This window comes from Megalobrama amblycephala, linkage group LG15 (assembly GCF_018812025.1).
Source record: "Megalobrama amblycephala isolate DHTTF-2021 linkage group LG15, ASM1881202v1, whole genome shotgun sequence".
Taxonomy (NCBI): Eukaryota; Metazoa; Chordata; class Actinopteri; order Cypriniformes; family Xenocyprididae; genus Megalobrama; species Megalobrama amblycephala.
Genome location: NC_063058.1, coordinates 20,355,504 through 20,369,127, shown reverse-complemented (window position 1 = coordinate 20,369,127; position 13,624 = coordinate 20,355,504). Strand labels below are relative to the sequence as shown.

The 13,624-nt window shown below is 35.1% G+C and overlaps 2 protein-coding genes across 4 annotated transcripts; both read right to left on the bottom strand.

Annotated features, from left to right (window-relative positions):
- Positions 1-3,265: 3,265 nt before the first annotated feature.
- On the bottom strand, positions 3,266-7,184 carry tnni4b.2 (troponin I4b, tandem duplicate 2). Of its 2 annotated transcripts, XM_048158453.1 has the most exons (9): positions 7,042-7,184; positions 6,557-6,601; positions 6,427-6,430; positions 6,265-6,309; positions 6,047-6,178; positions 4,395-4,484; positions 4,139-4,312; positions 3,644-3,733; positions 3,266-3,535 (listed from the first exon to the last, which is right to left on the bottom strand). In XM_048158453.1, exons 2-8 carry the CDS (start codon positions 6,565-6,567, stop codon positions 3,647-3,649), a joined length of 543 nt encoding a protein of 180 aa, XP_048014410.1. In that variant the 5' UTR covers positions 6,568-6,601; positions 7,042-7,184; the 3' UTR covers positions 3,266-3,535; positions 3,644-3,646. The 2 variants fall into 2 exon arrangements, with proteins under 2 accessions (XP_048014410.1, XP_048014409.1); XM_048158452.1 differs by lacking the exons at positions 6,427-6,430; positions 6,557-6,601; positions 7,042-7,184 and having other exon boundaries at positions 6,265-6,327.
- A 447-nt stretch (positions 7,185-7,631) lies between these two features.
- Positions 7,632-12,543, bottom strand: tnni4b.1 (troponin I4b, tandem duplicate 1). Of its 2 annotated transcripts, none has more exons than XM_048158455.1 (9): positions 12,439-12,543; positions 11,201-11,232; positions 11,071-11,074; positions 10,936-10,977; positions 10,030-10,161; positions 9,849-9,938; positions 8,364-8,537; positions 8,165-8,261; positions 7,632-8,069 (listed from the first exon to the last, which is right to left on the bottom strand). In XM_048158455.1, the coding sequence occupies exons 2-8, from the start codon at positions 11,209-11,211 to the stop codon at positions 8,175-8,177; spliced, it is 540 nt and encodes a 179-aa protein (XP_048014412.1). In that variant the 5' UTR covers positions 11,212-11,232; positions 12,439-12,543; the 3' UTR covers positions 7,632-8,069; positions 8,165-8,174. The 2 variants fall into 2 exon arrangements, with proteins under 2 accessions (XP_048014412.1, XP_048014413.1); XM_048158456.1 differs by having other exon boundaries at positions 7,632-8,071; positions 8,168-8,261.
- Between the last annotated feature and the right edge of the window lie 1,081 nt (positions 12,544-13,624).

Here is a 13,624-nt window from a genome sequence, read left to right as displayed (position 1 = left end):
GGACAGTGAGCAGGTGGAAAGAGAGGTCAAATTGTAAAAACATTTCAAGGGGGATGGTGGGGTCGTGGGGTGGGGTGGGGTGGTGCATTCTTGTAGCTAACCTTACACTATGATTACAAAAACCTTTTTATTTATAGAATTAAAGAGTAGAATAAAAATCTAGGTAGCATTCATGAAATAATTTATATGACTGCAGTATTGTATGACTGAGCACCAGACTCTCTCTCTCTCTCTCTCTCTCAGAAGACTCTCGTCTTTCATCTCTAAATTGCCACACGTACTGCACACATCCTTTTATTATAAATAACTGGATAGAAACAGCCAGAAACACCATCAAAAGTGCCGCTTTCGAGCTATTAGTGCCCGGCGACTTGAGTGCTTATGTCAAGCTATTAGCTTTATAGTTTTGCTAGCTGTGGCTTGAATGGATTCTATAAGATTTAAATAAATACATAAATAAACACATGTACATTTACCTAAAATATGCATGTGTGCATTATCACCTTGATACCGAAGAGGATTAGGGCCAAGCAATAATAAAAAAATAAAATCATCTCGAGATTAAAGTTGTTAAATTTTGAGAAAAAAACTCGTTAAATTTCGAGAAAAAAGTCGAGATAAAATGTTGAGAATAAACTCATTAAATTACGAGAAAAAAGTCGTTAAATTTCAAGAAAAAAGTCAAGATAAAATGTTGAGAATAAACTCGTTAAATTTCGAGAAAAAAGTCGAGATAAAATGTTGAGAATAAACTCATTAAATTACGAGAAAAAAGTCGAGATAAAATGTTGAGAATAAACTCGTTAAATTACGAGAAAAAACTCGTTAAATTTCGAGAAAAAAGTCAAGATAAAATGTTGAGAATAAACTCGTTAAATTTCGAGAAAAAAGTCGAGATAAAATGTTGAGAATAAACTCATTAAATTACGAGAAAAAACTCGTTAGATTTCGAGAAAAAAGTCGAGATAAAATGTTGAGAATAAAGTCATTAAATTACGAGAAAAAACTTGTTAAATTTCGAGAAAAAAGTCGAGATAAAATGTTGAGAATAAAGTCATTAAATTACGAGAAAAAACTCGTTAAATTTCAAGAAAAAAGTCGAGAAAAAATGTTGAGAATAAAGTCATTAAATTACGAGAAAAAAGTCGTTAAATTTCAAGAAAAAAGTCAAGATAAAATGTGAGAATAAACTCGTTAAATTACGAGAAAAAACTCGTTAGATTTCGAGAAAAAAGTCAAGATAAAATGTTTTATTTTTTTTTTATTATTGCTTGGCCCTAATCCTCTTCCGTACCTTGATGAATGCATTCACTTTCAAAATTCAATGCAACTTTCACAACAATCCCTTACCGAATCAATGCACTTGTTATTCTTTCTAATGTTACATCAGTTGAATGTCCTTAAACACTGATCAAATAAATATCATGCCTTTTTATTTTTAAAGAACGCCAAAAAATGTGCTTGAATAGTGCTTTTGGCCATTTTGAATTGGCATTTCTGATTGGTCACTTGCTGTTATTTATAGTTTGTTAATTATCATACATAGATAATTTTAATATTTCATTTGCATAAGTTTTATATAATAGCTACTCAACTTTGTTAATCTAATAGGGGTTTTACAGAGGGGACGCTTTTTTTTTCTTTTCAACAAGGGGATGCCGTCCCTCTCATCCCCCCTCAAATCGAGCACTGGGTGGAGGCACTGTCTTATTGTAATGTGAGCTGCCCTATACTTACACCTCATTCTCCCTGAGAGGTGTCACTCCAAGAGACATGTAATGAATTACCACCTGCCATTTGTCCTGGATTTATTTTTAGGCCTTATGGCCAAATGATGAGATGCCAAATGCAAGTTCTTGTCTTTAAATGGCTTTGTATAGTGTTCTTATCAAAACTGCAACAGCAAGCATGATCTGCTAACAACTACTCTATTTTGCTCTGTTTTGTATCATATTGTCACAATTATATTTTTTAAAGGGATAGTTCACCCAAAAATGAAAATGTGATGTTTATCTGCTTACCCCCAGCACATCCAAGATGTAGGTGACTTTGTTTCTTCAGTAGAACACAAATGATGATTTTTAACTCCAACCGTTGTGGTCTGTCAGTCAAATAATGCATGTCAATGGGAACTTCGTCTATAAGAGTAAAAAAAACATGCACAGACAAATCCAAATTAAACCCTGCGGCTCGTGACGACACATTGATGTCTTAAGACGCGAAACGATCGGTTTGTGCGAGAAACCGAACAGTATTTATATCATTTTTTACCTCTAATACACCACTATGTCCAACTGGGTTCAGCAATCGCTTGGTGAGGTCTGATCGCGCTCTGACAACGGCAGTGATGTCTCGCGCATATACTTCAATGAGAGCGAGACATCACTGCCGCTGTCAGAGCACGATCAGACCAAACGAATCGAGTGGTGTATTAGAGGTAAAAAATGATATAAATACTGTTCGGTTTCTCGCACAAACCGATCGTTTCTTGTCTTAGGACATCAATGTGTCGTCACAAGCTGCAGGGTTTAATTTGGACTTGTCTAAGCAAGTTTTATTTACTGTTATTGTAGAAGTTCCCATTCACTAGCATTATTTGACTGACAGACAGCAACGGTTGGAGTTAAAAATCATAATTTGTGTTCTACTGAAGAAACAAAGTCACCTACATCTTGGATGCCCTGGGGGTAAGCAGATAAACATCAAATTTTCATTTTTGGGTGAACTATCCCTTTAATGGATGGAAATGTAATTGTAGCTGGCCCTTTAAATGATCAATAAACGCAGATAAAAAAGAATCACAAACAATGCAGAGTTATTTTTGAGCTACACCAACTTTTTGATTAGTCTTGCTACAGTCATCATCTGTCTGTCAAAGCCTACAGGACACAATGCAAACTATGCAAAATATTTAAAAGATGTCGTGCGTCACTGCTGTTTTTGGAGCATGCGCCCAATGCAGAGTCCAATTTTAGTCAATTAACATGTATTCATGCTTAGACAAGGTCTGTTTGTCCGACTTCGCCCAAATTGGACTGGCACGATTTCAGTCGGTCTACTGAAGCATTTACATGACATTTTAAAAAGATTATTCCAACCTAAAAAATTTCAATTGGGTGTATTTTTTTTTTTTTTCAGTTGCTTCAATTTACAAATATTATTCATTGATGTTAGAACAGCTGAAGATATTCCCAGGACAGAACAGTTATGTTACGTCTGCTATGAGGTGAGTTCAAAAGTTATTTTTAAAGTAATAGACAAAATATTTAGTCTTTCTGATCTGTATTTATTTTAAAGACAGAAAACATCACAAAAATCATTAAGTAGCACATCAAGTAAATTCAAGACATTGTTTTTTGTCTAAATGACTTAAAACATGCAGTTTCCTTTTCAACTAAAACTTAAAATGAAGCCATGAACGTATGCTATTATTAAAATGGAATTTGCATTATATGAACTTGCATTGATTTATACATTCATTTTATGATGTTTTTGAATTCCTGAATTCTGATGTCAGATCTCATGTAGTTGCAATCTGTAAGAAAAAATGAAATAAAATTCAGTGCTGAAAGTCAAGGTGAAATATTTCATGTAAGACATCCTAATAAAGATCATTGAAAAACAATGCATTTTTTAAATTTACCATCTATTGTCCAGCGTCAAACAGCTTCTTCCTGCCCTCCATTCCAGACATGGCCTCCACATTCTTACGCCAGTCAGTCACCTCTTCTTTCTATGTGAGGAACAGGTGTAACAACAGGTATGTGTTAAAATTTCACAAAAATACTGGATAACACTTTAGTTTAGGGTTCAATTCTCACTATTAACTAGTTTAGCATGCATATTACTAGGATATTGGCTGTTTATCAGTACTTATAAAGCACATATTAATGCCTTATTCTGCATGACCATATTCTACATCACTTAATCCAACCCAATTTCTAAACTTCTACCTTACTAACAATTAATAAGAAGTTATTAGGAGTTTGAGGCAAACGTCATAGTTCACAGTTAGTTATAGTGAGAATTGGACCCTAATCTAAAGTGTGACCAAATACTGAATTCACTGAATATATTTCAACAATTTGATTCATATTTCAATGATTCAGTTTTGTTCATGAAAAGTCACATGGCTTACCTTCTCCTCTTCTTTCTTGACTGTCTTGAGGTTGGCTTTAAAATCCACAGACTCTTTGACCTTGGAGCCCAGAAGAGCTCCCAACATGGCATCGGCAGAGATCTTCACCCTCTTCAGTGCAGGTCTCTTCATTTTGCCTCTAAGCTCAGTAATTTTGATGTTCAAATCTGTAATCTAAAGCAGACATGAAGTTAATTCCAATGTATTTCCGTTGAATCTAATAAGATACAAAGTGATTCCACTGATGGTGTAGTACCTCCTTTTCATTTTTGGAAACCTTGGCCGCGATGTCATACCTTTCTTCATCTACAACATCAATCTTTTGATGGAGGTCTTTGCAGAGAGCCTGAGAATACAATATTGTGTCAAAATTACAACAATTTTTTGACAACCTTTAATAATAATCTTACAAATTAAATGTAAGGCCTTTAAATGTAATTGTTTTTTCATTAATTAAAAAAAATAATAAACCATCATTTGCACCGAGTTAATGATTTGCATAAATTCTTTAATAATAATCTTAAAAATTAAATATATATTTGTAATTTTTTTTTTTTAAATAGAAAAGCATAATTTTAACCTGTTAACTATCGGCTCTCTTTTTAAGCATAGATCTTAACTTAAATGGTTGTAATTCATGAATTCTTTTGTAATACAGACCTAAGGTTGGTCCTCTTTTAAAGAAGACACCCAGCAGATTGTTGCAGAAGTGAAAGCAGCTTCAAAAAATTAAGTGTAAAAACAGTATAGAAGTTTAAGACAAATGTATTTTATGCAAAATATATTTTAGAAAATAATTTGAACTCTAAAAATAGCTGCATTCCAAATTTGAATTTTAGATCACAAAAAATGATGGATTTAAAGTACCGTTTCTATGGCAATGTCCAATTTCGAAACGGGTGAAACAGGATGAATTTTGAGTGTTTAAAGGGTTAGTTCACCCAAAAATTATCCCATAATTTACTCACCCTCAAGCCATCCTATGTGTATATGACTATCTTCTTTCAGTCAAACACAATCACAGTTATAATAAAAAATATTCTGGATCTTCCAAGCTTTATAATGTGAGTGAATAGTAACTGAGCCCAAAAAAGCACATCCATCCATCATAAAAGTAGTCCATACAGCTCCAGGGGGTTAATAAAGGCCTTCTGAAGTGAAGCGACGTGTTTTTGTTAGAAAAATATCCATATTTATAACTTTACATAGACTATAATCACCAACTTTGGGAAATGTCTGTCTGCGCGTTCATGGAAGAGTCAACTTCCAGTGGAAGAGTGACCTCTGACCCGACACATGACGTAGGATGTAGTAGGAGTAGCGTAAGCTTAGGTGAAAGTAGACGCCTCTCACAGTTCAAACAAATATGGCCGGGCAACAAACTCAAGCTCCTCCGACACTTCTCGTTTTAGACCTCTAATTCGTGACCGGTGTTTTGCTTTGCTCTATCCTTTGAGATTCCGTGTTTGCCATTACGTCATGCGTCAGATCAAAGTTCATTCTTAAGTTAAAGTTATAAATATGGATATTTTTCTTACAAAAACGCATTGCTTCACTTCAGAAGGCCTTTATTAACACCCTGGAGCTGTATGGATTACTTTTATGATGGATGGATGTGCTGCTTTGGGCTTCAAATATTCACTCCCATTATAAAGCTTGGAAGAGCCAGAATATTTTTAATATAACTCCGATTGTGTTTGACTGAAAGAAGAAAGTCGTATACACCTAAGATGGCATGAAGGTAAGTAAATTATGGGATAATGTTCATCTTTGGGTGAACTATCCCTTTAAGCTTTCTAATGAAACCTAATTTATGATCATTGCTAAAATAGGTGATAGAGAAAAAGGCAATAAAAAAAGTGTCATGCTACCGGGACACTGACAGTTACCATGCTATATTAGATTTACCTGAAGCTCTTGAACAGACAGACCGGACAGCTGTAGAGGTGGCACTCTCTCACTCAAGGTGGTCTCTCTCTCCCTCTGCTTGTCTTCTTTTTCAGTTACAAGCATAGATGTTGCTTTCTTCAGGAGCTTTGTCTGAAGCAAAACATATCAGAAAGCATTGCTAAATGCATCATCTTTAGAAATTATTTCTTCTTTGTAAAACAGACAGAGCCAAATACCTTTAAGAACAACCTCCTGGATGCTGAAATCTTAGATTTGGGTCGCTGAAAGAATTTAAGCATTGGATTTTATTAAAGAAAAACGCATTTATTGGATTCTGTTTTTTTGTTTGTTTGTTTTTAATTGACATACAAAAAGTGGAAGTTAAAAAGTCCACTTACCTGTCTAAAATGTCAGTTTTCAAATTATAAAAAGGAATAAAAGTAGGGATGTTTTAAACATGTACATTTACAGTAAGATAGCAAATACTGTATGCATATAGATATTAACAACTTAAAAGACAATACTTACGACTCAGACATTGTGACCTTCAAAGTGCAAATCTAAGTCAAAAATCTGAAATATAAATATTGGTCACTTACTGATTAGCAGCAGTTATTATTACTTAATAATAATGCACTTCATAAGCATAATTTTAAAGGCATTAAAAATATTAGCACCACTTCTCAACATCACACACTTAAAGATTCCTGATGGATGAATCAGAATCAGAAAGCCAAAATAACTAGACATATCATAAATGATGAAAAATCTTAATTGCTTCTCCTAGACAGCAGTGAGATTAAATGGGGTGCAAATTGACTTTAATTTAACTTTACAAGAGATCTCAACAATGTAACCAATCATGTCTCATCAAAGTTTTCAAACTATCTGGGCTATGCTCCACATTCATTTTATGCCAGCACTTTTATCTCGTGGGTAATTCTGTTATATTTAGAGCAGTCAAATGCATTGTTTTTACCGTTAGCTGTGCCAAATAGTGCAATAGTTCATACCTGTTTCTCCAAAGACCACTCCAAGGGAACAAGTAGAGTGTGACAATGTCAGTGCACAAGAAAGCCCAGACAATTTTTATGGCCTCTTTGGCTTCCTCTGAGTGGCTCACTAAAATAGACTGAACCCTTACACCCTGAGGCTCATTTTACTCAGCACCATCAAAACACAATTGCATACATTGTCCACTGCCAGTCCCTCTTCATTCCCCATTGTTTGACCCTACAAGGCAGAAAAGGCTTTGCTGAAGTCGGCCAGTAGCTGTATGACCACGACTGCAACTAAAAGAATTTGAATTGATTGATTGATTGATTTTGGAAGATAATATGAAGATATGAATCAGGGTATTTGTTGATTCTTTTAATTTTTATACACACACAATAAGCTTTACACACATCCCAAAGGGTTTCCGCATAGTACGAAATCCAAATAAATGATATACTTTTAAGTTGTCCGATTTGAACGGCATTGAATATGGGTAAATATACACCCAACATGCGGTAACTTAAAACCAGTTATGCACATAAAAGGAATGCATTTCAAGGACACTGTTTGTTTTGCAAGGGAACTGCAAGGTGACACAACACGTTTCTTTGTTGCATGGGGTCATTTAATTTCGGAATGCCATTACATTGCAATTTTTACTTTCAGTAATGTAGAAAGTGTTACAACATCTGACATCTTTTATTCCTGAACAGCACTAATTAACGTTGCATACAATTAATTTCCAGTCTGATTATATTTATGATGCATTTAGCATATCATACACAAAATATCATATTTAGTTTCGAATGTAAACACATTTGTACAGAATGTCCACAAATTGCAGCAAAACACAGAGACTGGTAAAGACACATTAAGAGCTAAGATCACCTACAAAACACTTAAACTATGAACATTATAAACAGTGTGTGTGTGTGTGTCTGTGTGTGATTGATTGACATTATTAGTCATAATAAATCAAATTTGTATTTGGTTTGATTTTTTCTTTCTTCAAAACGTGTGTTTCCCTGCGTTGGCACACATCAGTCTGAAAAATAAGAAAACAATGTCATCTTTCAGTCAAAATGCTTGTTCTTTTTACAGCACTCAAACATAGGTAAATGTGACAACTTTGCTTTGTACCTTTTTTTTTTTATTGTGCAGCATTAAACAGCTTCTTCCTGCCCTCCATTCCAGCCATGGCTTCCACATTCTTACGCCAGTCAGTCACCTCTTCTTTCTATATATGGTACACACAAATAAAATGGGGTTGGAATGAGTTTTGGTTTGTTAAAATGATGAATGAATGAATTTATATTTCCAAAAGACTAAAATGCATCACCTTTTCTTCTTCTTTCTTTACTGTCTTTAGGTTGGCCTTGAAATCTGCCTTTGATGCCATTTTGGATTCAGTCAGAGCACCAAACATGGCATCATGTGACTTCTTAACCCTCTTCAGTTTGGTTCGTTGCTTTGAACCCTTCATTTCCCAAATCTTCTGGGTCAAGGACTGGATCTGAGATAGACCACAATGAAGGTAACTTGTGAAACAACCTTTTTGATGTCAGTTTTACTTGTTTGAGAGCAGTGTTGTTATTGCTAAATGATTTTCAGTAATTGAAATAAAGCTGAAATAAATTAAAAAGTAGGTGAAAGCTACTGTAGTACTAACATTATTAAAACTGAAATAAAAATAAAAAACATAAAATTACTAAAACTTAAAGCTGCAGTCTGTAAGTTTTGCCTCTTTGTCGCCATCTCTGTTTGAAACCTGCAATTGCAGTTATTTGTGGAATTATCATCTTTACGTGGGTTGTGTATCGGCATGGCACCTCAGCGTGGATGAATCTAATGTTTGCTGTAAGTCACCTCACCTGTGGATACTGTACTTCGGGAATCACAGATTCTAGTCTTGGAAGTATGACCAAAATAAGAACAAGTAAGTGACACTTTTGTTCTGACCAACTGAGGAAAAAAGCATTACAATAAATCGCGCTGCCAATGGTGATTAAATCTAACGATCGCTTAGCTCGGATCACGTCAAACCGTGCAAATTATTATTATTGTTATACTTTGTTCTCAAATTGTTAAGGTTATCAGCATTGCGTAACTATGTGTATTTAGTGTGTATTAGCGTTAGCTGATTTAAATTTCTGTAGCCACTCCGCAGTTTGAAGTCTTTTGCTTTTCTCTATGGGTGAATCTCCACTTGTCACTGATGATTGTCATTTGGACAATGATAAATTTAGTTATTGCAAATGATCCTCCACTGGCATCCTCACATGCGATGTAGCCTACTAGCTGGGACTCATTCTTTATGTAAACAGAAGTGACGTAATGACACAAAGACGAACGGCGGCATGCACGAATTTCCGCGGAAACCTACCATTACCGCTCTTATTAGAAAACATTATTACAAGCTTACCGTTGTGAATCGGGCTAAGGTAAGGAGATAGTTTTGAACACTGGCTGGTTATGTACTTGCTCAAAAATTAATTTTGGATCATTTTTAACCCAAAAAAAGTTACGGACTGCAGCTTTAAAAATAAATTTAAAATAAAAACTAAATAAATATATATATAAAAAAAATTCTAAAAAATAAATAATATAATAGTGTATAAATAATATTAAAATAACACTGTTTGAGAGACATTGTGCAGGTACTTTATCATTTGTACGTTCTCTGGGAATTGAACCCATAACATTGCCGTTGTTAGTGACACGCTTTTCCTTAAAGCTACCGCAGATAAAACACCTGTTATCGTTTATATTCATTAATAATCTTTTGTTTGTCTTTCTAAATGTGATACAACATCGCAACCATTACCTCTTTTTCATTTTTAGCCACTTTTATTTCAAGATCATATCGGGCGTCGTCAACGACATCAATCTTGCGGGAAAGCTCTTTGCAAAGTTCCTGCAAAAAAAACATTCATATGAATATATATATATATATATATTTACTTTTGCATATTGTTAGTTCTGAATTTTTTTAGTCTAGACAATACCTGGAGCTCCTGTGCAGACAGACCAGATAGTTTGAGAGGAGGAACCCTCTCAGTAAGAGCATCCTCTCTTTCTCTTTTATTCTGCTCTTTTTCAGCTGCCAGCATAGATGTGGCCTTCTGCATTAATTTGGTCTGTAACGTAACAGCACAGATGTGATTATGAAGTTCCAGCAGATTAACACACAGCTTAGCGCATAGCGCAGCACATTGCTAACACAGCTGGTCATTTTATCATGGATTTCATTCTATAGTCTTGCCTTTCATTACTGTAAGGAATTTTAATATGTGCAAACAGGTCTTATGTTTACTATTTTCACCATCATTATGCTGCATTAAGGGTTACACCATGTTGTAATTAGCATAAATGTATGCTTTCGAATCGCTCTCACGATACTTTGATGTCATACACCAATTGGTCTGCACAGCACCACTTTAAGTCAAACACATCTTATATCTGCAGTGGTCAGGTGGTACAGCGGCCGTGTGCTACAAGTCGTATCTCTCAGAAAATTAAGATTTTACACATTGTAATTTCTACCAGCACATGAAGGCTTCTACAGTTAAGAATCGTTACGGGAATTACAACATGGTGTGAACGCACCTTTACTCTAGTTTCAGTGTCACATGATCCTTCAGAAATCATTCTAATATGCTGATTTGCTGCTCAAGAATCACTTCTTATATGTTGAAAACAGTTGTGCTGTTTGATATTTTTTGTGAAACCGTGATACATTTTTTAGAAAGTTCAAAAGAAAAGCATTTACTTGAAATTTTTGTATTATAAATGTCTTTACTGTCACTTTTGATCAATTTTATGTGTTCTTGCTTAAAAGAAGAATTCATTTCTTTAAAAAAAAAAATACTTAATCCAAACTTTTGTATTTTATGAAAAAACAAGCAACTTACTTTTAAGGCCAGCCGCCTTGTGGCAGTATACTTTGATTTTTTCTGAAAAGCAATACAAGTTTAATGTTTACTAATTTTTTGACCAGCTAAATCTTATGAATTATTGTTCAACTTGCAAAAAGGGAAGTGACTTACAGGTCTATAATGATGAATCACAGAAGCATAGCAATAAAGAAACAAAAGAAACACCAAAATGGGTTAACAAAAGAGATAAATTGATCCACTTTACAACTTTAATAATACTTACTAATAGTAAAGTACTTACCCTTCAGACATGGTTGTTTCTCTTTATGGACCCTAAAAATGGAAGATAATTTATGAGTTCTCATTAAATGAATTTAAAAACACATATAATGTGCCCAAATTATAAATTATAGTTCCCTTTTCACAATAACAAAGGTGATGGATCTCCAGATATGTGATCTTAAACGAGTTTCAGGTGATGAAATCGTTCAGCGTATGAATCTGTGCGTCAGATTTGCGTAAAGTCGCTAGGAAACATTCTTACAGTCCACACATAGAACATAGTCTGGAAAGGTGACGAGTGCCAAGTATTTGAAAGGCGGAGAATTCACAATGTAGAGGAAATTTTAATTTGGGCCATTGTATTCAAAGAAGAGCGCTTTATATAAAGCACTGGTGCCGAGCTCTCTGTCCGTACCTATTCTTTGCATTCATACCTATTGTGCTTGATAAAGCACATGGTTGTTAGTATTTCCAGCCTGGCTAAATTTGAACATTGGTGCCATTCTTTCATATGGCCCAGTTTCAAGCCCTACCCTTGAACTCCCTGCACTGGATGCTAATGCTTTCATACAGATCCTTGTAGTCAGAACTCAAGTTTTGGAAAAGATAGCTTTTATTTTGATCTAAATGATCTGGATTTTTTGAGTCTTTTTTGTTAAAAAGTGAAAAAATGCACTATTAAATTAATTAATTAAAAATTTGTGCATGGCTAATTTGTATGTAGAAACTTAGGAAGTAGTCATTTAAGAGTTCAAAAATCAAATCAAAAACAGGCCAGTAGTTATTGTTTTGTTTGTTACTCACCATATGCCAATTTCTTGAGTGACTAAATTGCAAGACAAACCACCTGAGAACTGTTTTCATGATCTAATTGGTTCTAGGAGCCAAATCTCTCAAGAACATTTGATCTTGTATCCATGCTTCTCCAAGTCGAATCTAGAGTATTTCATAACATACATTCCTTAAAGTTGACACAAGCAGCTTGTTACGAAAATACACAGCGCGGCACTTGCTAGTCCCTGTGGGGAGCCGCGGTCGTGACATGGGAGAATGTAGGATGGATATCCATCCATCCTCCTAACAGGGAAGGTACTTACGATTATCTCCAAATGTGTTCTGTAAATCTAAGAGCGATGAACCAACCAGTACAAATCCTCACAAATGTTTAGCAATAAACTCAATATCCTTAAGTATTTATGACAACATGTGTGGGTCCAATAAACTGTGAATGTTAATGTGATAGCTTATAGGACTTACCTTGAACAAGGAGACAATCAGGGCAGGATGAGTTGTGCGGTGGCTTCGAAGAAGAATAAATGTTAAATGTTTTTTTCGGGAAGGATTTATGGGTTGAATCCTGCGTGTGAATGGCTAACTAAAATAGATCCCCGTTACGCCTCTTGCACTCACGTGTGCAAATATCTGGGCAATTTGTTTTCGACCTCCAGAACATGGACATACACACTTTCAAATGACACACACTGGCACAAGGGTCATGCTCTTCAATTCTCTAGCTCTACTGTGTGAAGTAGCAGCTGGAAAAGGACACCCTAGGTCAATAGGGTAAAAAAATTAACTAAGAGATATCACCATACTTCCCCAGTTGATTGATTATATTTAAGTGTTAGTTCACCCAAAAATGAAAATTCAGTCATTAATTACTCACCCTCATGTTGTTCTACACCTGTAAGATCTTCGTTCATCTTCGGAACACAAATTAAAGGTCCCGTTCTTCATGATCCCATGTTTCAAACTTTAGTTAGTGTGTAATGTTGTTGTTAGAGTATAAATAAAATCTGTAAAATTTTAAAGCTCAAAGTTCAATGCCAAGCGAGATATTTTATTTAACAGAAGTCGCCTACATCGAACGGCCAGTTTGGACTACATCCCTCTACTTCCTTCTTTAATGACGTCACTAAAACAGTTTTTTGACTAACCTCCGCCCACAGGAATACACAAGAGTTGCGTTTGTAGAGTGTGTTTGTCGCCATGTCGTCGAAACGCTGTTATTTTCATCCCGCAGTCCAATCACCGGGTCTGATTCCGGCTCAAATTGATAGGGTAAAATTAAAGACATGTTTACAATAACACTGAGCGCGTGCATCTCCACGTTATGGTAAGAGGCGTGACCTTTCTGGGCAAGGAGCGCTAAGGTGCTGTCGAATCACAACACAGGAACCGCTGGCACAATCAGAACTCGTTACGTATTTCTGAAGGAGGGACTTCATAGAACAAGGAAGTCATCAGCCCGTTTTTATGACAGTGGAAACAGCGGTATACAGATAAGTAAATTATGTGAAAAATACTGTGTTTTTTTACACGCGAAACATGAACACATGTTATATTGCACACTATAAACACAATCAAAACTTCAAAAAACCACGAAAAATGGGACCTTTAAGATATATTTGATAAATTCCAATGGCTCAGTGAGGCCTCCATT

Coding starts and splice junctions, on each gene's coding strand:
- tnni4b.2 (XM_048158452.1), bottom strand. CDS start 6,327: ATGCTTAAATTCTTTCAGCGACCCAAATCTAAGATTTCAGCATCCAGG. Junction 6,179..6,264: donor CCAGGAGGTTGTTCTTAAAG/GTATTTGGCTCT, acceptor GTTTTGCTTCAG/ACAAAGCTCCTGAAGAAAGC. Junction 4,485..6,046: donor TGTCTGTTCAAGAGCTTCAG/GTAAATCTAATA, acceptor TTGTATTCTCAG/GCTCTCTGCAAAGACCTCCA.
- tnni4b.1 (XM_048158455.1), bottom strand. Junction 10,162..10,935: donor CAAGGCGGCTGGCCTTAAAA/GTAAGTTGCTTG, acceptor GTTACGTTACAG/ACCAAATTAATGCAGAAGGC. Junction 8,262..8,363: donor TAAAGAAAGAAGAAGAAAAG/GTGATGCATTTT, acceptor TACCATATATAG/AAAGAAGAGGTGACTGACTG.